A 25,742-nucleotide genomic window follows, 5' to 3' on the forward strand; every position below is an offset into this window, starting at 1 on the left:
AAGGACAGCAGCTGTCCCGGGAGTGGCGTCACGGCATAGCGTGGCTTGCGGAATGCTGCGGCTCGGCACGCCTGGGGGAACCCGGCAATCACAGCAATTAGCAGCTAAGTCTCCTCCAGCCTGATAAGGGCTCAGTCATTAAACACAGACTCATTCCCTGGCACTGATAACATGAGCCAGCCAGAGAGGGGCCAGCGCTTCAAACTGAAACTGCCGCGCTGCGAAGTGTGCAAGAGGGAAGGAGTGAGAGAAGGAGAGAGAGAAAGAAAGAGAGAGAGAGAGAGAGAGAGCGTGACTGTGCCACCAGTCACCATGGACACCACCAAAACACCCTCGCTGTTATTACCCGTGAAACTCCCAGACTAAACCAATCCCAACACCGTCGGGCAGAGAAGAATGGGCAGGTGTAGGAGAGAACAGAAGCCACAGGAGACCCCCCTTGGTGAACCAGATGGTCAGATTAGGTGAGGTTGGGTTGGTAGCACCTCACGGCGGAAAAACCAAAAAAATCTAGGGGACCACTGAGGAAGGCCTGGCGCCACTCAGGCACTCCGCTAAGGACAACTGAGGGCACAACGGCAGCACGGGGGGGGGGGGGGAAGATGAGGACCGGGGAGCTCAGGGGAGCAGAGTGGAGGGCCGCGGCCCGGCGACTGAGGGAGGGCCCCGGAGCCCTGGGGGGGGCTGACAGGCAGACAGGCCACACGGACTGCGGCACTAACGCAGGATTACTGGCATAGTGACACCGACACAGCCTCCCTAAAAGGATCACAGCGCCGTAATAAACTTTATTAAATAATAAAACTTATTATAACTGTTAACCCGATTTAGTTCATTCTTCGCGGCTTACACACACACACACAAAAAGAGGGGTGGATATAATAAGCCTTATACCGTACATAAGGCAAATCCTACAAAAGCCATCGCCTTACCATTGACTTTAATTGGATTTGAAAAACGGGTTGCAAATTATAGCATTCTCTACTTGTAACTTAGTAAAATAAGTGTATAGAAAGGGAGGAAAAACCTGTGGACTAAAAGTACAATTAATCTGCTTTCTGCCCATGCTTAATTAAACTTCCTTAATGCGTATGGAGTTAATGAGTGATTCGATTAAACAATACAGCTAATGCTTACCCCCAGTTCACAGGCAGCGGTGATCAGCTCTCCTGTGGAAGGGAAAAGGGGAGGAAATTAATGTAAACCTTATAATTATTATTAAGAGGCAAGTCTGTTGCTAAAGTTTTCCCAAATCAAATACTTGCACTGGGGTTTTGCATTAATTTGCCGGGATCAAAACCTGCAAATCTTCCCAGTGTGATATTTACTAAGCGCCACGCTCATTTCCCTTCATCTCCCGTCTCTCCTCTGATAGCTCGCTCCCGTCTTCACACACGCACACACACATACACACAAAGAGGTAAACAATAGTAACCGATGGTTACAAGCTAATTTGGGAAAATAATTACATGACCAACTGATTGCATGCGTAAACTTAAGGAAGAGGCCATTTTGAGGCGGTGTGAATATGGCTGGGCGAGGGACCAATTGTTCCAAATTACACTCAGACAGTTTTAAATGTAACTGATTTCTCACTCTATGTTTGCACATCCCACTCATGAAATTCAGTTAGTGAGACTCATTATTTTTGTTTGTTCAAACCAGCGACCTCTACTGGTATCTGGAAGATTGGCTAAATATGTTCAACACAACAATGGAAGAGCCAAATAAATAAAGAAGTTATCATTTGTTAGTCTGTATTGATACGTTTATGTTCCAGCGAGTACATAAACAATAATACCCTCATGAATCAGAAGACATTATTTATTCATTAAATTGACAAACATTTAACTTTTAGCGCAATGCTGCTAATGATGCAAAACTGAAGTCGCAAAATACACAGAACACAGCATCCTAGGATGCCCCACTTATTTCCTGCAGCCTTGCCGATACAGGGAATTACGCTGCCTGCATGAGGAGCCCCAGTCTTATCACTCAAATGGACCATGAAGCCAGAATTCCTCCACCTGCACAGCATCAATGTTTTCAAAGCTTCATTTCACTTGGCACAGGCCGGCAGCTACCTGCCATCGCTCTACCCCTCCATCCCATTTCCTCATTCTCCTCTTCTCTCCCGTTCTGCATTTCGTTCATTTTTAACAGTAGCAGAACACTTTTTTTTTTTTTTTTGCAGCAAAACCAGCAAACTAATACTGGCCAAAACCTCTGCCTCAGTGCCACAGAGATGCAGCTTTGCATCCCTCCCCCATTTTACTAAAAAGGGAAAATATCGAGTCGACGGGGTAGCGGCGCTGGCGCCAACAGCCTTTGTGATAGCGGAGCACGGGCACCCACACCAGTTCTCCCATAATCCCCCCCAACCATTTCCACACTCCACATTCCTAGACAACAGCATTCCCGCGGGGGCTGCGCTACAGCCCTCCGGGGCACATCGCACCTAAAGAGATTAGGACTCAGAGACGGAGACCTGGAGGAAAGGGAAGGGTGTTCAGCTGGCACCATCAGAGCGGGCATCCTGCACCGTCCCTAAACACTGTGGCGAAGGGGCTGGCCGGGGCCTGTGCCTCGCTAGGCTGCCACACAACCAGCAGGGCTACTCAGCTTTCTATCCCGCGACGCTCTCCTCTGCCTGCACCATATCGGCTCGGGCTTTTCACATGCATTCATTCTGCTAAATGTGCATTTACCCCGTGTGCAGCTTTTTAAGCCGAGGCAGGACATCAGAGCGGCGCCGTCGTACACCCAGGCCCGTATTTACAAGTTAAAAGTGACTTCCGGAGCTATCATTTCTGAACAGTGTTTGTGTTACATTACACAGTGTAACATTATACACCAGCGGCTGTATAGGTGGAAAAAAAAATATTTATTCAGGTCATTAATATGTAATACATACATAGTAACCGTAGTGAATGGCGAATTGGACATGAGCTACATCACAATTGTTCCAATTTGAATTTAAACTCATACCCCCCAAATGACTTCATGCTCTCATTAGTTATGGAGGTATAGAACAAGCTGTTCCTTATGGTTTTAATGCAGATTGATGAAAGTAGCAAAGCATTTAACATCCATTATATTGATGCTACTGGAGTGCAATAGCATAGACATGATGGGGAAAAGTCCATTCATTTTTGAAAATGATGCAGGAAAATAGACAATGCAAAACACAACAGTGCATCACCTTTATGGACCTGATTTTCCCCCATTGCAAGTCTAGATAATAAGATAATATTGATACAACATGATTGATGATAAAGTCAACTTTTTGGAACGATGAACAACGCAGGTAAAAATTTATTTGCTGCGGCCATTACAGAATAGTCACTAAGTATTATCAACTTCCAATTTTCATAGAATGCATAGACAATAAGGTTGTTTGGAAATTGTAGTTTCCTATTGGGTAGCTACATTAGTCTCAAATCTGAAGGCACAAATGTATGAATGTTTAACAATCATGTGTTCTTCCTATACACAAACACACACACACACACACACACACCAATAAGAGACACAAATGAAAGACATCAATAAGAGATACCAAAGAGATACCAGTAAGAGACACCATAAGAGACAACAGGAACACCGAAAGCGCCTGTATAATTAAGCCATGTGATTGGCTGAGCGGCTGCAACAACAAAGGCGCAGGGAGACAGACAGTGGTCTGTCCCAGTCCCGGTACCAACCTGAGTCCCCTCCAGCTACTGTTCTCTGCACAGTTGGAACATAATTAAGCCATGTGATTGGCTGAGCGGCTGTAACAACAAAGGCGCAGGGAGACAGACAGTGGTCTGGGTACATCAAGTGCGCCCCAGTCCCGGTACCAACCTGAGTCCCCTCCAGCTACTGTTCTCTGCACAGTTGGAACATAGAGTGCGGCGACACAAGCGACGGTGAAGCCCGTCAGCGTCCAGGTCCCTCGGTCCTCCATGACTTCAGGGAAACACAACCACTGACATTTTAGCTCAATATGGCTAGCTAATTCGCGTTAGCTCCGATGAAAGGCAAGCGGGTGGCCGTTAATGGGAATCTTTAAAATAGCAATTTTCTGGTGACTAACTCGAATCTATTCCCATAACGTATGGTCAAACTCTAGTTAGTTTATATTTTTCGCGGTTTTGTGTTTAAGTGAAACGTCTTGGCTTCCAGGAAGTATATGACATAATGGAGAACCTGGATTGGTTAAACACGAAGTCTCGCGATACGTTGTGTAGCGGCGTCAGGTCAACGCAGAGCTATTTAGGGAGCGCTCTCTAAATAGTCGCTCCCTAAATAGTCAAAATGGTCCAGACTCTGGACCATTTGACTGAGGGGTTCTCTTCACACATGTTACATGCATACATTATGAATGTGTAATAAGAAAATACAATCTGTACAGCTCTAAAGAATTAAATTCATGGTTAATATGTGGACATAAACCCTCTTATAGACTTTCATCTGCACCTAATTTTAGCATCCTGATATTGTTTTGACAATTTCCTTTAATAGTTTAAGCTTTATTCGTTTCTGATTGTTTATTATTTTACAAAGTTGCCATATATTTAAATGCATATCATTGAAGAAATAAAATGTAAGGCGCTAGGATGGAAGGAAAGTAGGATGTACACAAACCACAATAGTCAACGAAAGATGTCAACGAAAATCAACGAAAGAAGTAACATGCACTGTCTGTTTGGGTTGCGAATACATAACGGATTGACCCGGAATGTCATAACGCACACATTTTATTAGATTTACCTCTTTCATATATTTGTATTGCCTTAATGTCTTGATATAGCCTGGTGCTACCAGACCATCGTACTTCATTTCATTTGTACAGAAGGGACTACTGAAGGGAAAATGAAATTTGGGCGAAGTAGGTGGGCGGGCGGAGCCAGGCTAGTCTTGATAGGAGAATACTGGAAAAACAAGAGGAATTGGAATTGATCGAATAACGCACTCTATTAACCAACACAAACTAGATTGCCTCGCCTAGACCAATATGAAACTAAAACTTAAACTAAAAAGTGAGATATCTTATTTCAATGTTTATGTTTTGAGGCTCACTGGGTTTATGCCTTTTTTGTTGTTGCTGTAGTTGTTGTTGTTGTTGTTGTTGTTGTTGTTGTTGTTGATTCCAAATAAATACGCTTAAAAGAGACCAAAACAATTTCTAGTTTATTGAGTTGTATATTATATTGAGTTGTTGTCAACGAGTGAAAAGTGGTGGAAAACAAATTCATGATCAATGCCTGCGCGTCGGCTCTTCTCCGCCTAGTGTCCATCCCTGGTATTTCACTTAACTCCACTCAAACTCCATTGTACTTGGTTATGTGGGCAGCAGGGTTGGTCCTTAATGCGCTTGACTTGCTTCACAGCTCAAGAAAAGCCGGGCCATATCACAGTCAGTGGATGCAGCCTAACGAGTATTTTCAATGGATTCACTGGACTATGTAAGAATTATAGCCAAGGGATGCACAATGCATTTAACCAGTATTTGCGGTGCAGAGGGTATAGTGTTGACAAACCAGGTAAACCCAAAATCAAACATAGCTGCCCACCTTATTCCATTACAACCAAACAGAAACATGCTACCGTCACCTTAGCTTCTTTTTCTATATCTATAATTCTTTATGAATTTGATTTTTTCCCAATAATTGATTAACGTCTATGAAACATTATTGATGGACTTATTGAGAACTAATGAGTCAAAATCACTTCAGTAATGTATACATATTGTACTAATCTATAATATGTCACTGAAACTGATTGAAATGCAATTGAACCACTGTCGTTGTGATATTGTGAGCCTAATTGTGAATACACCTGCTCATACAGGCATGCTCTAGGGGGGCCACCCTGGGGTGCAAGGGACACAAGATACAGGGTCCATTTCATGTCTCACAGGTGTCCATAGTCACAGGTTGAAGGGTGGCAGTAATGAAGAAAGTGCCCCCATTGAACTGATAATAATCCCGGCCTAGCATAAATGAGTGTGATCCCTCAGTAAATTGAGCCCTTGGAGAGGTGGAGTGGTGTCAGCACCTTGCCTCCTCCCAGAAGGCTCTCTAATCCCCCCCACCACCACCCACTCTCACCACCACCACCACCACCTACCTTTACTCTCTCTCAACGTTGAGTACGCAGTGCACGCACGCACGCACGCACGCACGCACGCACACACACGCACACACGCACGCACACACACACACCTCAGTACTAGTTGTACTCCATACAGCTCATCCATCCTGTGATGTCACTGTGACGTTACCCTGATGTCACCTGTAATCCAAGTTTGGTTAATCTGCCGTGATTCAGTGGCAGGCAGGGGGGGGGGGGGGTCATTAATATACAATCCCAGAAAGTCTAATGCCTACATTTTAAGTGTGCTGCATGGATTTCATGCATTTACCATTACAAACAAACACTAAACTGTACTGCATTGGGTTGCATGATGTAGCCTCAGGGCATGTGGAGAGGAATCATTAGAGAGCAGAGTGGATTAGCACAAACTATATTCACCTCTTCATGCCTCCCAACCAGGAAATGCAGTTGTGGTTTCTTTTAATAATTGACAGGTTGTCCAAACAGAGTTACCCACACGGGCGAGGCCCTGGTCCCATATGGCGTCGAGCTAACAGGCGATATTAGCCGGCTGTAATAGCAGTGGTGTTAAATGCATTACGGTAGCAGCATGGCTGTACGCCGCGCTTCAGTGCAGCGGCGCTGCTCCTCCATGCAGTTATGTGTGCCAGTGTGTGTGATTAGAGAGTTCTTATGTTTCGGCTCTGGGGATTTAGCATGTCTTATTAGGAATATACGTTAATGGTGAATCACGGTGGTCCGACGTAGCCGGATCCTCTTAATGTTCACATGCTTATTTCTCATTGTAGCTCACAAAACAAAGATTTGTATTCTCTGGCGGTGGGAAGGTGCAACATGGGGACAAAAGACGCACTGTTTCCCCTGATGTGCTCAGCCTCTTGACGGAATGCGATCTATTCGATTTGGTATTTTGCTCACTTATCGTATCATATCTGTTTTTAATCTTACCTTAAGCATCCTTAAAATGAGGTGTAATCCAGTTAAGCCCCTTTGAATATGCTTCACAGCCACATTACAGCACTTTATCCCTTCCTAAACAGCCTCCACACCAACCAGCTGCCTACAGGCCAACACTGGCCTCCAGCAGGCAGACAGCACCTCACAAACCTAATATTCCTCTTTGTGTGTTTCTACATACGAAACATACGGGACAGAGCTGGGATTATTCAACAGACACAGATAGGGTCACTTGAACTCCACTTGAGTGTATCACTATGTGCTGACTATAAAGTGTATTATTATGTTATTAGTATAAAGCCATCAGTTGTATATAGTGGCATTACAAAATAATACAGCTGAATATTTTTACCAGGTGCACCTTTTGGTTCCACCCGGTTCCTTCTCGTTTCAACCGGTTTCCACTTTGTGCCACCTGGTTCCTGGTCTCATCTGGTTCCATCCGCTTTTCTCTGGTTCCAACTGGTTCCATCTGTTTATACCAGGTCTCATGTGGTTCCATCTAGTTTCACCTGATTCCGCCTGTTTCCACCTGGTTCCACCTGATCTCATGCGGTTCCATCCGGTTTCACCCGGTTTCCACTTGGTTCCGCCTGGTTCCTGGTCTCATGTGGGTCCATCTGGTTCCGCCCAGTTCCATCAGACTCCACCCGGTTCTGTCTGGTTCCTCCTGTTTGCGGCCTGTCCATGTTGTTTAGAAGCAGCGGGCTGCTGGCAGTAGTAGCTGTTAAATAGCCTATTTCCTAATGTGACATTAATCCAAAACATTTCAAGGAGATGTGAGTGGTGGGGGGGGGGGGGGACTGTGATGGTGTCGGCGACTTTGTTGTTGTGGTGGTTGAATCTAGAATGGGGAGCATGGCGCTAGCCATGCGGGAACGAATCCACTTAACTGAACTGATGAAGATTTAATTAGCAAGACTCTAGCAATTACTGCGTAATTAAAGTCATTTGTCCCCCTTGTTTGGATCAGTGGGCTGTGCGGCATCACATACGGGCTTGCTGGGAGCAGCAAGGAGAAGGGCATCCACTGCAGGAAGGCCTACGTGACCGGGGAGAGTGTTCACCTGCTTCTGGGGCCCTTTTCTGTTGTTTTGGTTTGAATGTTTCTGAGGAAAATAAATATATGTTCAGGAGACACAATTTGGTCTGTTTATTTGCATGTTATTTGACAAGTCATTTGTTATTCATTGAGAAAGTAATAAGATGAGTAGGCTGAGCACAAACTGTCATCGAGAGCCACACAAAATAGTAAATAGGCACTGATACAATCATAATCCTTTTCAAACTGCACGCCATACTGCCTGGCTTGTGTAATTGTGCTGGTGCAAAGCTGCTGTCAGCAGACGCAAAACAAGTAAAAAGTGTTTTTTTTTGTTTGACATTCTGAAATAGTTTGCATTAAATTGGCCTGTTGGATCCCTCTTATCTCTCCTGCTGCATTTCCAAGGGTTTGACAAGCGAGGCGCCATGAAACCAGGTGGACACCGCTTAGACCTGGTGCTGCTGTTGTTGTTGTGACTACTTTGTAAGGGCTTTTTCATCCATCGTGTCCCTAGCATGTGTCTCTATTTTGTAAGACGCTGACCCTCCTCCGAGGACCTGAAAGGAGATGTGCCCTGCTCAGATTTCTGTTTCAATGCAAAGTTAAGGAGGGTTTTACGAAAACAAACTTATAGTAAAGGCAGAGACTTCTGAGGGAGTGTTTTTTCCCTCTTGAGATTTGTCTTCCATATGTCGAGTGTCAACACACATTAACTGCTGACTGGCTTTTGATGAAACCAAAAAACGGAGCGGTTTCTCTGGCCATCAAAACTAAAAGGACAGTTTAGTATATCTTTCCGTTTCCTTTTCCCATTATTCTTTCCATTTGCATGTAGCTTTGATCTCCCTGGATGGGTCTTGTGTTGGCATCCAGTCTGCGGCTGTCATGAGCCTGAAAATCGCACACTCGTCTGTTTTTTTCCCTCCCCTTCCTCCCTCTCCTGCTCGTTTGCAGCACGGCCTTGATGAATGTCAGACAGAGAAGCTTCAACAATGTGGCAGTAAACCCCTCACAGAAACCAAAGCGGCGCTGGAACTGACAGAAAGCTTGTTTTGTAAGTTAACGGTTGCGAATGAGAACTTGCCCAGCATCCCACTGGCATATAAAGTGAAGATGTGTGCTGTGAGAACTCAAGTTACCATCATTACAGCTGATTATTCGCTGATTGATGGCCCCATCATTGGGGCATCATCGGTTGTTCCAACATATCGCGTCGGTCACTTCTTCATAATTTCAGCAGGCTGGCTCCGGGGGGCCAGGAAAACGTGTGTGTTGTAGAATTTGACATTTTGCATCCCCATGCCCTGCTTAAGAACGCAGAGCCAACCAGCAATCACCAAATTAGCATGCTGTCACCTTCAGTGTCTCCTCTGTCATTCAGAAACACGGACTAATGTGCAGGCACATGAACCCATCTCCACGCACCGTAGAAATGTTAATTGGGAAGCGTAGCCCCCCGCTGCTCCCCCCCCCCCTCCGATGCCCGACTGTCATGTTAGTATTTAAATCCTTTTTATATGTCCTCAATTTAGAGAAGCCTCATGAATGATGGAAACATCGCCGCCATAGATATTAAAACAAAGACTAAATGCATTGCACACATATGTGCCCATTTTGTGTTCATGTCTTTCATAGGGTAATTACTTTTTATAGATTAAATGTGGTTACAACCTTGTAATAGGATAGCATGAAAAGAACGAGCTGTTTTTTTAAACAACCAGCGGCTTCAGATTGTCTACACAAGAAGGATCATGTTTTAGAAACAATGTTTTAGGTTATGGTTAATGATTCAACAAAACCAGCGCCAATATATAAAGGCCTACGCAGCAATGACATGTCCAAACTTTTGCAAAACTCTGCACTGACACTTCATTTGGCTCACTACAATAGCGTATTATGGTGAGTTCATGCAACAAGGCTGATTGTGAGACATTTATGAGCATATAAATTCAGTTAGGCTTAATTCAATTTGTGACAAAGTGTCATTGAAGTGTTCCCAATTATGTCTGTTTTAGATTTTTGAACAACCGTGTTCGTTTTTGTTTATCGGCAACTGGCGGTTGATGGCCCAAAGACCCTCACGAAGCGGGCTTCGTGACTCATCTCCATTGATGAGTAAATACTGCCCTCCTGTGACAGAAGATGAAAACTACATCAACACACCATGTAAAAGATAAATGTTGCTGATGCGGTAGTGAAAATGAAAATGAGGTTGATAAGGCATACCATGTAGCCATCACGAAAATAGACATCAAGAGTCTCCGTCCCTTATCTCAAACAAATGCTGCTATATAGAGTTATCAATATTTTAAAATAAAGAAAGATTGGAAGTAACAATGATGAAATGTGTGTGCAACACCAGTGATTCAACAGCTGATTACTGTTCAACTAGGCCCTCAATTCTCAGAGTTTCCGTACAAAAAGCAGCCCTCTCATTGGACACTGGGAAATGTACTGCATATCGCCCACTAACCTCGTTCCCACTGCTCCTCATTAATAGCAGACACCTCACCTACGGAACCGTGAAAACGCCTTTACGTGATAATTTACACGTCCATAGACGCGAGAAAAACACAATCCACACGGCACGCTTTTTTTTTCTCCAAAACAAAAACTTTATTCTTTGCAAGGTATGCATCGGGCTGTTCCATGACCCAAGTGCAGAATCCCTGCACAGGAACCCTGCAGGTACACGGAACGAGCCCTGCGGTCTACTGAGGGCCCCACCCGTGTTTACCAAGGAGGAATGTTTTTACTGCAGCTACGGCGCAGCTGTTAACAACGCTGGGTCGACAGCAACGGCAGTGCTGTTTAGCTCAAGTGTTAGGAGGAATGCTATACTTTCCCTCCTTGACCTGCATGCCTCGTTCTCTGATATAAAAGGACATTTGGTGAACGCTCTGCAGGTATCAATCTGGGCAGGGGTCGCAACGCAGTGCGAGCCACGTTTCATAGGAAAGACAAAGAATGTATCTTTTCATATTCTCACCAGCCCACCTTTAAGAAGATCATGTCTTGTTTATTGGTCTACATTTATAAGACCCATGTGTGGAGGTTTTCTTCTTCAAATATAGCTCGGATAGGCCGCGTTCGTTTCATCTCAGAATACCGTAATGACGGTATTCTGGTCAATAAACTACTGGTGGAGCTCTACATACGGGCACCGTACGCCCGCTCTGCGACTCCCAATATATTTGCACTTAGGCCAACTTTGATTGCACGCAGCTGGAGGTTAACATATTTGGTATTGGGTGAGCTGCTGCGAACGTCATCTTTTGCGTTCGACCATGGAGCCCTTCAACGTCAACGTGTCATCGTAGCAGTGTCTGGATGAAGTATCACGTTAACGCCCAACACTCTGGATCCAACAGAGATGTCAGGGCTTCTCAGCGTGGGGAGAACACACCGGTTTTAGTTTTTGGTATTATCTTCTGGTGCTGCTGAGTATTTGCTACTTAAAATCGATCGCATAAAAAAAACAAGGTAATTGGATGGCCCCCCTGGAGACTAAAGCTAGAGCAGGCGTGTGTTAGCGCAGGGAATCGACATATCGAGAGCGGATGCATGTGCATTACGCTGCTTATGTCTTCCATTCAAGATGAGTCCTCATTCTGGGCGACATCAACATTGTGCATCTGTACAGTTAGGAGAGGGGTTTCATGACATACGGTAATAAAGCACTGTTGGTAAGATCATTAATGTAATTGAAATACATTCATTGTCCAAACCCCCAAAAGATTGATTTGGATTTTGTGTTCGGGTCGCTTTGTGTTTGTTGTTGGAGAAGTAGGGTCTGGAAAGTTTGGGTGGGGTGGTGTTTGGATGTGTTGGTTTGGGTGGTGGTGGTAATGGGAGGTGGATGTATTTAGCTGGTTTTGAACGTTTGGGGGGGGGGTGACACTTGGATCATAGAAACAGCCACAGGAGTTAAGGTCAAAGGGCAGGGTTAGCAAGCTCCCACAGCAATAGACATACGTACATATATACACGCAAAACTTAGGCGAGAGAAAAATATATTAACATTTTCATTACAAAACAGTACAACGGCCTCAGTGTAGTAAAATATCTCTTCTGACTGACAAAAAAAATACATATGGAAGGAAACTCATTAGATTTACATTTCTGTAATCTCTCAAAATCTAGTGCTCCCTTTTGCCAGAAGCAAGAGAGCTTTCCTCACCTTGAAAAAAAAAAAAAAAAAAATAGATTTCCATAGTTGAACCGAATGTGAGGCACTGGAATATATCTCTGCCCTCCCAACAGAAGCGGCCTCATCTTTATTAAAAGCAGTCCGTTGCCCTCGCTGGATCAGGATCACCTCTCTGTAGGGGCCAGGGTCTGGATGTCATTAGGTCCGCGGGAAGCTGCGGCCTCGACTGGCCCCCTTCCCAGCCAACAGTCCAGCTGTCTGGCTCTGTGTCTCCGGTCACCACGGGGGTTCCCCCATTCCCGGACCCTCGTCCACACCTGCCTCTGTGTCATCTGCATGAGTCAGCTCTGTTAAAGCACAGGGTAAACAAGGTTCACCTCGCCTGACCCGACCGGAGCTCAGTCCACCAGGGGCTCAAAGTAGAGGCGTGTCCACTAAACGCATTCAGGATGCAAGGGGGTCTCTGGCCTGCTGGGCCGAACCTCTCTGTAGGCCGGGGGGGTGGGGGGGGGGGGGGGGGAGGAGGAAAGAAACCCAAAGGAGGCTCCAAACCCCCCCGTTGGGCCCGACCCATGGTCCATGCAGACCTTTAAAAACATCTCACTCCTTTCTAAAGTCTGGGTTTAAAATCGGTCAAATCAAGAAAAAAAAAAAAGAAACTGAACAAAATAAAGTAAATCCTAACGCAGTAAAATAAGAACAGCTTCACAGCATGGTGCTACTCCTGGAGCATCTCCGTACCGATGGCCAGGCCCCTCGCGCTCAGTCGATGGGGCCCTGGAAGATGAGCTTGGCGCAGCCCTGGGAGAGGCCCAGCTGGGTGGCGCAGAAGGGGCAGGCGGCGTGGAAGGCATGCGTCCCGTGCGGCAGGGGGATCTCCGACCAGTACTTGACGGACTTCTCCGAGCACACGTGTCCGCACGGCACGAAGGCGTGCGTGGGCGCGCCCGTGTCCACGTAGAAGGCGGGCTCGCAGCCCAGCCACAGCGGCACGTAGGGGCCCACGGCGCGGCACATGGGGCACTCGCGCTGGGTGTTGGGCTCCTGCTCCGAGCGGTGGCCCCAGTTGTGGTAGCCGTGCACGTGGCCGCACGCCAGGTAGACCCAGGGCTGCTTCTCCTCCAGGGAGGAGAGGGCACGGCTCCGCTGCATGCTGGGGAAGGCCAGCGTGTTGAGGCCCACGGGGCATTGGGGCCGCGCCGCGTTGATCTCCTGCCGCAGAGCCTCCAGGTGCTTCTGCGTGGGCGTGTGGAAGAGGCCGTCGGCCGTGCGCCACAGCAGGGTGGCCCCGCACAGGTCCACCAGTGAGCCGTCCTGCAGCACGTTGCTCTCGTGCTCCACCTGAACGGGAGAGGCACCGCCGTCAGGCTCCACCGAACCAGCAACACAAGAGCTGATGAGCTACACTACACTACACTAGGACTGATGAGAGGTTCAACCAAGAACCAGATAAACTAGGACTGATGAGCGGTTCAACCAAGAACCAGATAAACTAGGACTGATGAGAGGTTCAACCAAGAACCATCTACACTAGGACTGATGAGAGGTTCAACCAAGAACCAGATAAACTAGGACTGATGAGCGGTTTAACCAAGAACCAGATACACTAGGACTGATGATGAGCGGTTCAACCAAGAACCATCTACACTAGGACTGATGAGCGGTTCAACCAGGAACCATCTACACTAGGACTGATGAGCGGTTCAACCAGGAACCACAGATCTCCATATGGATCAGTGATGACATGGTGCCAGCGTACTTTCTATAGAGATACTAAAGGAAGGCTTTGTGCGAGGGTTGCATCAGATATAAACTCATAACACAGAACGGCGCACCATGATGCCGCCTGCGAGCTGAACCATCAATTCAACCGGATTGCTTATAATTACGTTGATCCACGAGCGGATAATGGCTTTATTCTGAAATATTGGGCTGCTTTAATTGGTTTCAGATTATAACATGAACAAGTTTCTCTTGGCTGCTCGTCATACACACTTTAATAGACCAGATAAAAATCACAGATTGATGAAGGCCTCGATGAAAACACGTCTTAGCTGCACTCCCTTATTTGAAGTGTGTGTGTGTGTGTGTGTGTGTGTGTGTGTGTGTGTGTGTGTGTGTGTGTGTGTGTGTGTGTGTGTGTGTGTGTGTGTGTGTGTGTGTGTGTGTGTGTGTGTGTGTGTGTGTGTGTGTGTGTGTGAAACGGTATAGAAAATACACCCGTGTGAATTTGCGCTACGTATGGACTTTGACCATACCGTGAGGCCGGTGTGACCGTCAGTAACGTAAATACAGTAACTACTGAAAATATGGTAACAAAACTTAGTTCCTTTTTCAATTTGGCGCAACGTTACTTTTCCCAGGGACCGATTTGACAGCGATACTGCCTTCTCAGGCAGTATGCTATTGTGCAAGCACGCAGGCGCGGAGCTTGCGCAATAGTCCCTTCACAAGCTCTCATTCACCGTACGAGACAGACGCTGATAGCGTGAAGCTGTCTCTGCATCTCAGACATCGCTTCCGCAGGCATTTTCCAAAGCCAGTCCTTACGACAAAAAAAGCCAGCGGTGGAACAAACGCCGTCACTGTTTATCTGTGTAAGGACATGGTTCCCTTTCAAAATGTCGATAGAAAGGGCTTTAAAGAGATGATTAAAACACTCGATCCCAGGTACGCGTCACCTGCCCGCACACACTTCAGCCAAATTGAGATGCCAAAACTATACGGCAAGGTCCACGACCAAGTGGAGAAAGAAATCCATACTATCCATACTTGAAGTAACTTAAAAAAAAATAAAAGATTTATCATTTTTTTCTATTGCAGTTTTGCTCAATAAATGTTCTTAAAATACTTCTTCTATACAAAAATATCTGCCTAACCAGTATTTTACCCCTTCAGAAGCATTTATATTGAAATTAGAATATAAAATTAACATACCGTGATATAATACCGTACCATCTATGCCTCAAAACATACTGTGATATTAATTTTAGTCCATACCGTATAGCCCTAGTGTGTGTGTGTGTGTGTGTGTGTGTGTGTGTGTGTGTGTGTGTGTGTGTGTGTGTGTGTGTGTGTGTGTGTGTGTGTGTGTGTGTGTGTGTGTGTGTGTGTGTGTGTGTGTGTGTGCTAACCAGTTTGCCCCGGGTCTGGGCCGAGCGGGTCTCTCGCAGCGTGTACACGTCACCGCACACCGAGATCTCCCTCCAGACGCCGGGCTTTGACTCCTCCGTGAACCCGCCCCTGGGGTGCATCACCAGCACGCCATTGGTCGTCAGCCCGTCCATGTGACCGTCCGGGTTCTTCCACTTGGCGGCTTTCTCCTGAGGAGAGGGGAGGGGCTTTAATGCAGGCTGACCAGCCATGAGTAACGCAGGCTGACCAGACAGGAGAAACGCAGGCTGACCGGCGTGAACCTGCTCCCCCTGAAAGGGGCTGTAGGTTAAGATTTAAGAGCTGTAATTTGAGTGTCATTTGTGATCAACGCCAAAGCCATCCGTCAGCATTCAGCGAACGAAAGCCGCTGTGAGCCTATTCGTTGAGTCGACTGCGTCGGATTTAAGACCGCTCCAGGGTCATTTCTGGCCAATCTAGGCATCTCTTCCCTGATTGGTTTGGAGAATTCCTCTTGCATGTCACCACAGGTGCGTGGAATGCAGCGCTTCTCAATGTAAGGAGAGAGGGAGTGGCTGATCTTAGTTCTCTCTCTCTCTCCCCCTCTCTCTAAAGCTCTGAAATCGTACCTACAGCCCCTCCAACAACGGCGCCCCGACAGGCTGCGTGCGTTAGCGTGGCATAGCAGAAAGGGGCGGGGCGCCAGGCATCATGCATAAGTATAGGTAAGCGTAGAGGCCAGACTCACGCTCACCCCCAGGAAGATGTTCTTGGAGGAGTCGAAGCCGGCGGCGAAGATGCGGGCGGTGAAGGGAGGGCCGCGCTGGCAGACCACGCGACAGGCGAAGCGGGAGATGGTGCTCTGGGTGATGGGCGTGTCCTCCCCCTCCTGGGCCCCCGACACCGTGTCCGTCACCACGAAGTCGATGGGGCTCTCCGTGGAGCGGCCGATCTGAAGGGCAGGGGTGAGAGAGGAGGGGAGCGAGAAAAGGGGGAGCGAGGAGGGAAAGAGAGTGAGGAGGAGTGAGGGGGGAGGGAAAAAGGGGAAATAGAGGGGGAAGAGTGAGTGGGAGGAGAGGGGTAGACAGTGGAGCTTGGATGAGCTGCTTGGATAGAATTCAAGTGCCTTATTGTGGTGATTATTAAATTATCAGTCCATAGAGGAAGCAGTGAAACTAATACGGGACGCCCCACCTCTACCATGTTATTGAAAATGCTTTAGTCGATCCCAAGAGATAGCGCTTCAGTTCCAGAACAAATATATAATTTTTAACAATCCATCCCTAAAATGGTCTTTCTCAGCAAACCAATGCAAAAAACCATCCCTCTCTGACATCAACTTCCTTATTTGTATTGTCCTCCCGCTCTGACGTCTCTGCGAGTGTTTTTCCCTCATTTGTTTCCCGTGCCGCCCCTCCTGTCCGCTTGTGTCTACATGCATGTTGACTCAGCACGGCTCAGAGACCCACGGACGCTATACGGAGAGAGGATCGGTGCTCGCGCGTGTGCACTGAGCAAACCTCACCCTGGCGTCTTTGTTTTACATCTAGATTAATGCCGCGGGGCGAAGCTGTTGACATGTCCCACTGAGAACATGAACGCTGTGGGCCAGGAGCTAGGGGCCACAACGCTGAGAAAGACAGCTTACCAGTCTGGCTTGTGAGACTGGACGAACACGTACATATAGGAAGATCTATTTACACATCCATATGAGTTATATATGTACACACACATTCAACACTCACTTGTTCAGAGTTTATCTAGACTCTGCTTCCCCCCTTACCCCACCACAACCCTCTTACACACTTATTGTATGTTGTACATCCTGGCACTTAATGTACGCACTTATTGTATGTTGTACAGCCTGGCACTTAAAAATAGTACTTAACATTGTGTAGCATCTTATCCTACCTATCTTTGTTTGTTTGGTTAGCCTAGGGATGGTTAGTGACTGCACTTGGTTCTATGAACATCCTTACTGTACCGACAGAGATAAATTGGTCTTTCTCCTTCTGACAAATGTTCTTGTAAGTCGCTTTGGATAAAAGCGTGTATGTAAATGTAAACCGACATACACATGTGCACTTATCAAAAACCCGTCTTAATAATCCAGAGTTCCTCTGAACGTGGCGGTTTACCTGGAACATGTCCGTGTCTTTGTCGTGGCAGTACTCCACCACCACTGTCTGGTTCCGAGACAGTGTGTAAGAGATACTGTGCTGGCCTTTGCAGTTCACGGCCTGATTAAAAAAAAAAAAAAAGAGCAGAGAGAGAGAGAGAGTGAGAGAGAGAGCGAGAGAACAAATTAGTCATAGTGCATCTTCATCACGGGCCACATGGAGGCAGCCATTAATTCCCAGAGAGCCGCTGAGGCCCACGCCGGAGCACTTCATCAGCAGCTACAGCAACAGTAACGACAACAACGCAGCGCTCTGTTCATTGTTGTGTGTGGTGGTAAAATCAGGAGGAAATCCTGTGACTGCTGGGGTTGTTTCTTCGGCGCTTGATCCCAGAGCAACCAGGGTTAAGAGGGGAGATCAACGCGAACTCGTTCAACTGCTCTAGAATGCAATCTAGGGTAGAAATGCAGAGCGCAGAGTGCGAGACAATACTTCCAGAGGACTCCTCCTCGTCTCTACTTTGGGGGAGATCCAGGCACATCGTGGCCAGCCCTGTGGCTAGTTTAGTTCCTTAATTTAGCTAATGATCGGAACAAGAACCAGGTTATGTTACTGTCAAAGATACGCTGGAGACGAAAACTATCCAGCGGTGGTGTCACTCCTATGTACAGCTCATAGTGTATTAAGAGGTGCTGGGCCCTCCTACATACTCAGAAGAATTCTGAGCCCTGTAAAGCATGCACGCACGCACACGCACACACACACACACGCAGGCCTTCATCCAGCGTATTGTTTAATCATTTCACTGGCTGCTGCCAGTGAAATGGCAAAAGCTCCCAGGCAGGAATTCCTGGAATGGGAGGCGAGGAGAGCATTATGTTCCTGTGAAGTAGCACTCCTACGACAGTGACCATAAACGGGCCTGGGCTCTCCGTCAACACACGCTGCATTACCGTCACAACTCAAACTCAACAGTTGTGTGTGTGAGTGTGTGTGGGCCACACCAACTATTTTCCACATGTCGTCGTCGTCCCCGCCCCCCCCAGCTGTAATCCACCCTCACTCTCTCCCCGTCACATGGGGCGAGGGGAGACCGACGGAGACAAAGTGGGTCATCATCACCGTCGCTGCCAATGACACACACACACACACACACACACACACACACACACACACACACACACACACACACACACACACACACACACACACACACACACACACACACACACACACACACACACACACACACACACACACACACACACACACTCTCTGCTGGTGCAGCAGTGCCGGTTGTGGGGGCGCCCTGTCAGCGTTACGCCACAGTGCCGACTCGCTTCGTCTGAGCTGGGGAGGGAGAACCTGTTCAGCCGGGGGTCGCTGGCTGCTCGGCCTTTGACACACTTATATAAGCGCTGTGCATGCATGTAATGCATCATGGGATTTTTTTTTGGGGGGGGGTTGGCCACACACGACTCAAGAGAGTTGTAGTACTATGAAAACCTAAATCAATGTAAATATACTGTAAAACGTGGCTTTACCAAGTCTCGTACAAGAAAGGCTGCAGCAGTTCTTCCCAAAACGAAAAAGATGATTTCACGATAAATGACTAAGCAAAGCCCAAAACACTGTTACTACCAACACAAAAACAAACAAACATATGCTGCCACGCTTCCAAAATGGAGGGCGTCATTGCGACAATGAACATCGTGATGTAACAGCCCTACAGAGGGGCCATGTGTTCACTCCAACCCTTTAGGGGACATAGACCTCAACGTTTAAGAAGAAAACCACTCCAGGGTGAAACACAGGCCTCTAAAGAGGGCTGCACCAGTGAGCCTGCAGGCTCTGTTTGGAGCTTTCTGCTTGGAAACCAGAGGATGGAATGCAAGGAGACAGACGTGTTGTTCAGGACAGCGTTCTTTCTGCTGAACACCCAGTAAAACAAACAGGGGCGGGCTCCCTCCACAGAGCCGGGATCACGAGCACCACCCTACAAGTACTCACAGCCATTCGTACTAAGCTTTATGTATTTGTTTATGCCCATTGTCCTGCTACGTAAACCCCAGGCCTTGTGGACTTTCCCCATTGTTAAAGCCATTCCAAATGAATTGCTGGACTTCCGTGTTTGGAGGCCTAATTACTACCTGGTAGAAATTGAAATACAACCTAGTTGTTGGCAAAGGGAGGTTTAATTTAATCAACTAAGTTTGCAACTATGTGAGTCTGCAACTATGTTTAATATGGTAAAGACTAATTCATTTCATATGCATATACTACTTAGTCACGTTAATAAGTAATCAACCAGCGCTGAAGCATTGCTTTACCTTGCTAGCCTGTGGCGTGTTGAGGATGTGCACGGTGCTGGGCTTAACCCCGTTGGCCTTGGTCCTCCGGTAGAGAGCAAATCTGCTTTTCCTCCGACCTCGATCTCCGTTTGGCAGAGACCCATTGTACCTGACACACACACACACACACACACACACACACACACACACACACACACACACACACACACACACACACACACACACACACACACACACACACACACACACACACACACACACACACACACACACACACACACAGGGAGAGCGAGAGAGCATTATGGCAGGGTCATTATGCTTTTCTGTCTTTTCCAACACTGATTTGACTCCATGCTGAAGAACTAAAACATTTGATTTGAAGGGAGAAATCCTACACAAGAAAACTGAAATGATAGCCCACGTTTGGGAGAAGATTTGCCGCTCATTGCCTCTTGACAGATCCCCCCCCCATTTACAATCTAAGCATCATATTGCATAACACACTCTGTGGCTTAATGTGATAAGCCCTTTCTGAATAAAACGACATGTCCCTTGTGCTCCGGGAGGCCCCGGAGGACATTCTAGGGGGAACTACAGGTTCTGCCAACCACTGCTGAGCTCCCCAGTATGGGTGGAGCACCCACTCACAGACACAGTGCCTGGTTGCTTTTACAGGGGATTGTGGGAAACTTCAATGAGTCATTTCCAAGAGAACCAAGCCCTGATCCGGGAGCACTTTAACGCTGGCTTTCATTTGATTCCTGTCCCAACCTATCCAACCGCTCCCGTCTGCCTCTCGCCCCGAAGGAGAGGCACCTTCCGGCGGGGCTGGGTCCCTCTCCCCCCACCCACCAGCTGCCTGCTACAGCTGGGACACCCCAGGCACCGCTCCCCGTCCAACACACAGTCCTTCGGTCACACACACACACACACACACACACACACACACACACACACACACACACACACACACACACACACACACACACACACACACACACACACACACACACACACACACACACACACACACACACAGTATCCAGAGTAAAGACTCAGACGGCCGATCAACATGGGCCTTAAGAGCTTGTGCTCCTTCACTGGGAACATAAACACAAACGGGAGAGCGCTGCTTGATCCAAATTGGCTCCTAGTATTCTCAACACAACCTCAACAGTGGAGGAGACCCACAACCTCCTCCGGCTACCTCTTCCCTCCCTCCCTCCCTCCCTCTCTCCCTCCCTCTCTCTCGGCCACCTGTCCCTCGTCTCCACACGACCGGGCAGGCGGGGAAACACATGGTCCCAGTCAGCATAGAGCACAGATCTGGCCTGTATGACAAGCCCCCCACCGAGAGGCTGATCAGACAGGGCCCGAAGCAGGACCACAGAGAGGACATCATGATACACAGTGCAACCAAATATAGTGCAGTCCAAAAGGTTAGTCATAGCTTTTCCAAACACGCTGAACGTGAATGAGCCATTATTTGCTGGAAAACCCTTTAAAAAAAAAAAAAAGCTGTGACCCATTTACATGAATACAGGAAGGGCAAATATATTCCTGCTGACTCTACTCTACTACATTTGACAATTTTCTCACAGGTCTTAACAATTCAGTACAGTATTTACATTTAAAACTTGCGGCCTACACATATTTTCCCATTCCAATATTCAAACCACATTGAGTTGGCCTACATTGGAGGTCATCTCATCATAACTATACTGTAGAAACAATAATATCTTACCCTAATGGCTATCAAGACAAGTTGATGACTTCACTTTATGACAATGCATTATCATGGTGATACTGAATTGTCCCAGTTTAAACTAAAGCCAATCCAACATGAGTGCACTGTGGACGCATGAGATTCTGCCCATGACAGTAAACCTGTCTGGGAATACACAGACACAACACTAATGCTTTCCATTATAATTCTTTGCAGACAGGTAACCCCCGACTGCCACCATGCAAGTGAAGCCCGGCTAGTGTGCAGCACTGCGCTCCCATTAATTGTAATACCATTACCGGGTGACCCCATCCAGACAGTTGGCGGGTTTATCTTCTGATACTCTGCAGAGGGGATTAAGGACTACAGAGGAGCACCATATCCCCTCCCTGTCTGTCTATACAGGCAACAGCCCCGCCGCTCCAAATTATACATTAGGCAAGCAGGAGGAAGGCACTCATATCTGCGTAACAACCTGAATAACATAACTCAATAGGTGAGGCCATTACACAAACACACACAAAAGACTGTTGTGACACCAGAGGTTTTGTGTAGCTAACCATATGCTCCAACCCATTTCTAAAACAAAAAAAGTCTGGACAACTTCCCCATAATACTGTAGTTCGTACTCAGATGTTCATCCGTATTCTCATTTTAAAAAGGCAGACAACCACATAGCAGTTACAATGTATGTTGGAAGCCGACAAACTTGACTTTCAGGTTACTCCAAACTTCGCCTGATGTGCACTTCAGTTTTCTGTTCATTATGTCATCCTATTGAACGTGTCTGAGCCCAAACAGTCAGAGTACCTAAACAGGATCCATTTTGTAATTAAATGTCTTTCAACACTACACCTGGTCTATTGTCACAAATAGCAACCACTGCTTACCGGTACAAAATAAAAACTATACTGTGCCCTGACATGAATATAATGCCGGCAACATCTTCAAATTGGATCTATGATGTAATCTCTTGTAAACTCCACTGATTTGTGAGACATCACATGATCAAGACACTAGTGCTTTACATCAAAGTGCTTCTGGAGCTCAATTTATGTGGGGCCAGCTACTCACTTCAATTACCGCAAGGATTGTCAGGGCGCTCATCCCCAATAAAGGTGAAGATGAATCATTCAAATCATATTTATCAACAGACAACATTGGTCTGTGATGGACGCAGGACCCATTAAGTGACCATTAGCGTGCAGCCTAGTACATAAAAGCTATGGATAACGGCACGCCATCTGTCTGGAACAACTTGTACCAGAGATGTGCCCTCATCGAGCCTATACACCTCCCCTAGCCAACGCTTCTTCTGAAAGGAGGAGTGTACAGAGTTCAATCAATGGGATCAGTCTCTCCGGCACAAAGCACAGAGGGAGCTAAGGAGAGGGTAGCCTTTCATTCCCCAGTGTACCCACACTACCGGCCCGCGCAGTGGGCAGCGCCGGAGCCGAGGCTGCCAGGCAGAGCCAGGGAGTCAGCCGTGTGAGCACAAAAGCTACCTTCAGCCATGGAAACGAGTGGCGGAGAGGGGGGCTACTCAAACAGGCTTTGTTTCCGTGATGCTGTGGGCTATCTCGTCTAGCATCGGTGTTGTCCAGAGGATGTGAGGTCACGACAGCGATTTACACCCGTCGCTCTGGATCAAAGTACACACGCTTTGTCTTGTCCCTGCGACAAAGACGGGGTGAAACGATCAACTTTCAACACGCCACACTGCCAGTCTTTTATAATGAGCACTCAGCACTTTTGGCCTCTTCAATAAGCAGTGAGTGTGACTGCGGCCCTTTGTGTTTTGGGTGGGTGTGGTTGGGTGGATAATGAGTAGGTAATTGTAATTCAAATGTATGCTTTGACCCAAAACAAACATTATAGAACTAGCAGTATGTTTGTATTGGAAGCTGACCTCAGATACGTTGGCTGATGGGCACATACCGTAAATTACATTAGAAGATAAGCTTAACTTGTATTAAAGGGAATACAGAGAGTACCTAGCTAAACAAACATTGTGTTGGTTGCAAGGTAATGACACACATTCACAATGTGCAAGAAAGCAACTATCATGTCATGTCATGGTTTGCGATCCTTTATTGTGATCAAGCCTCTTATAAACCATATTCAACCCTGTAAGAGGTCATCATGACATTAAACTGAAAAATTGTATCAATAACAGAATACCTGCTAGGTTTGTAATTCAGCCACATCTGAAAATTGACCTAAACATTGACACATATATCAGTGCCTCATACGCCTCTCATACGCCTCCACAGACAGCCTGAAGAACAACAGTGTGTTTGTGTTGAGGTGCAGGGCAATGTGTTGAGGTACAGGGCGATGTGTTGAGGTTGAGGTATGGGCGATGTGTTGAATCTGAGGTACGTAGGGGGCGATATGTTGAGGTTGAGGTACGCAGGGGGCGATGTGTTGAGGTACGGGTGTTGAGGTACAGTGGGATGTGTTGAGGTACGGGCCGACGTGCTGAGGTTGAGGGCGACGCTTGTGGGCTCCAGAAACCACTGAGGAAACTCCATGGCTGGGGGAGGGGGTTCACCGCCACTTCCGAATTCCTCAACTTCACGGACCCAGTTTAGGTGGGGAGGTACGCCATGTCGTGCGAGGTTGGTGGACACTATTTCCACATACAATGGTCATAAACGTGTTGCAACCACCCGACAACTAGTGGACGCAGTATTTTCTCCAGAGTAGTGAAATAACGAAAACCATTATAGTCAAGTTGAGATCCAAACATACACGTGTTACCTTTTTTGATTCACGTGAGCGTTAATCTCTTCTATATATTGATCAGTAGGACACGTTTGTGGTGGGGTTTCCCAGTATAACCATATCTTTGTAAACGACCACCGGTATTGGACCAGTAAAGCAGCGTACATCATAAAACTTGCGTTTTCATTTTAAAGAAACCCTCCATGTGGCCTACCGTAAAACTTCCTGATCCCCGACCAGCCTTTGTTTACCAGCGCTGTGCTCGCCGGAAAGTACCGTAGTTATGTGTGAATCTCGATATGAAGATTACTTCACTTCACTTACCCCAGGACCACCAGCTCCCCGTACTTGACGGGGTCTTTGGACGGGGCGCAGGGCTCCTCTTGGCCGGTGGAAAACATGAGGCTCCTGGTTTACGGTGTGGTTCCTCTCCGCTCAAACACTGCGCGCTGGCTTTCCGAAAGAGCTAAATGATTCATAAATCAGATAATCACTCATTTCTGTTTTACACCGAGCTACGTCGAGGTAAATTTTAATTTTTCACGTTTCCTTTTAGTTTCAAAGAGGGCAGAATTACAGCATCGGTCACCACATCGGCGACTTGCTAAAACGCAACTTGGCGGTTCTCTCCGCCTCGGAAGCGAACACAAAAACAGCGAGGAGCGGGTGGGCCGTACCATTTAGTTGCTCTGGACTTTAAAAGGGGTGGCGTTTGGCGCAATAACCCTAAAACGCTTATATAGACTAAATTGAACGAACGTATGATTACATTTAATGTCATTATAAACCGTATTCGTTACAATCACTTTTTAAATATTTTTTTAGGCTCTTATGAGTGAATTTGTATTATTTAAAAAATATGTTCATTTCCTCAACCACCTCACTTGGTTAATACATCGCGCCTTGTATTATGTAAACAAAGAGTACAATCTGTGAATTCTTAAGAGGATCCTTGATTCCTTGCCTTCACCAAGCCCACGAAAACATTTGTATGGTTACAATATTGAAATACATTTTTGAAAATGTATAAATATAGTTACAAATGAGCGCTTTGTTTATTTATTTTTTATACTAAGCTACTTTATTTATAATTTAATATACGGTCAGGCTTAGCTTAGACTTTATAAAAACAGACAACTCACATCGTCTGTCATATTATGCATTTGTCAAGTCAATGTATCGCATTCCTGACGAATACACGGCAAATATTTGTCAAGATAAGACGAATCGATTAAAGTAAGCGTTACAGACTACTTAAAGTTACCCAAATGTCGACACCTCCGGGGAGAATGTAAGGTTTGACCTTTACCACCCCCCTCCCCATGCCATTCTCCCTATGTATCACATGTCCTGTTGTTCTCACGCCTTTCTGATGAATGTGCCACTTCCACACTCCTGTCTGGCAACCCCATCAACATTTTACCTTTTCGGGTTTGCTTTCACAGCGAGCCGCCTAGCTGGAAGCGGCCATAGAGCGCCCAGACCCTTC

At 46.8% G+C, this 25,742-nt stretch overlaps 2 protein-coding genes across 5 annotated transcripts in view; both read right to left on the bottom strand.

Moving 5' to 3' along the window:
* The window catches only part of tmem260 (transmembrane protein 260), a 29,086-nt gene extending 24,246 nt beyond the window's left edge, over positions 1-4,840 (bottom strand). For 2 of the 3 annotated variants that reach the window (XM_084481816.1, XM_084481814.1), the window contains exons 1-2: positions 3,847-4,187; positions 1,138-1,169 (exon numbers count right to left, since the gene is read on the bottom strand). In XM_084481816.1, the coding sequence (XP_084337942.1) occupies positions 1,138-1,169; positions 3,847-3,949 (135 nt within the window). In that variant the 5' untranslated portion in view covers positions 3,950-4,187. Of the gene's footprint in view, positions 1-1,137; positions 1,170-3,846; positions 4,188-4,755 lie in introns of those variants that run through there. The other variant, XM_084481815.1, reaches the window with a different exon arrangement.
* Positions 4,841-10,712: 5,872 nt separating this feature from the next.
* On the bottom strand, positions 10,713-24,867 carry peli2 (pellino E3 ubiquitin protein ligase family member 2). Of its 2 annotated transcripts, none has more exons than XM_084482090.1 (6): positions 24,578-24,867; positions 19,819-19,948; positions 17,507-17,608; positions 16,123-16,320; positions 15,389-15,577; positions 10,713-13,595 (listed from the first exon to the last, which is right to left on the bottom strand). In XM_084482090.1, exons 1-6 carry the CDS (start codon positions 24,652-24,654, stop codon positions 13,017-13,019), a joined length of 1,275 nt encoding a protein of 424 aa, XP_084338216.1. In that variant the 5' UTR covers positions 24,655-24,867; the 3' UTR covers positions 10,713-13,016. The 2 variants fall into 2 exon arrangements, with proteins under 2 accessions (XP_084338216.1, XP_084338215.1); XM_084482089.1 differs by having other exon boundaries at positions 16,117-16,320.
* Positions 24,868-25,742: the final 875 nt, after the last annotated feature.

Source organism: Micromesistius poutassou (genome assembly GCF_964030765.1).
Source record: "Micromesistius poutassou genome assembly, chromosome: 17".
In the NCBI taxonomy this organism is placed as follows: domain Eukaryota; kingdom Metazoa; phylum Chordata; class Actinopteri; order Gadiformes; family Gadidae; genus Micromesistius; species Micromesistius poutassou.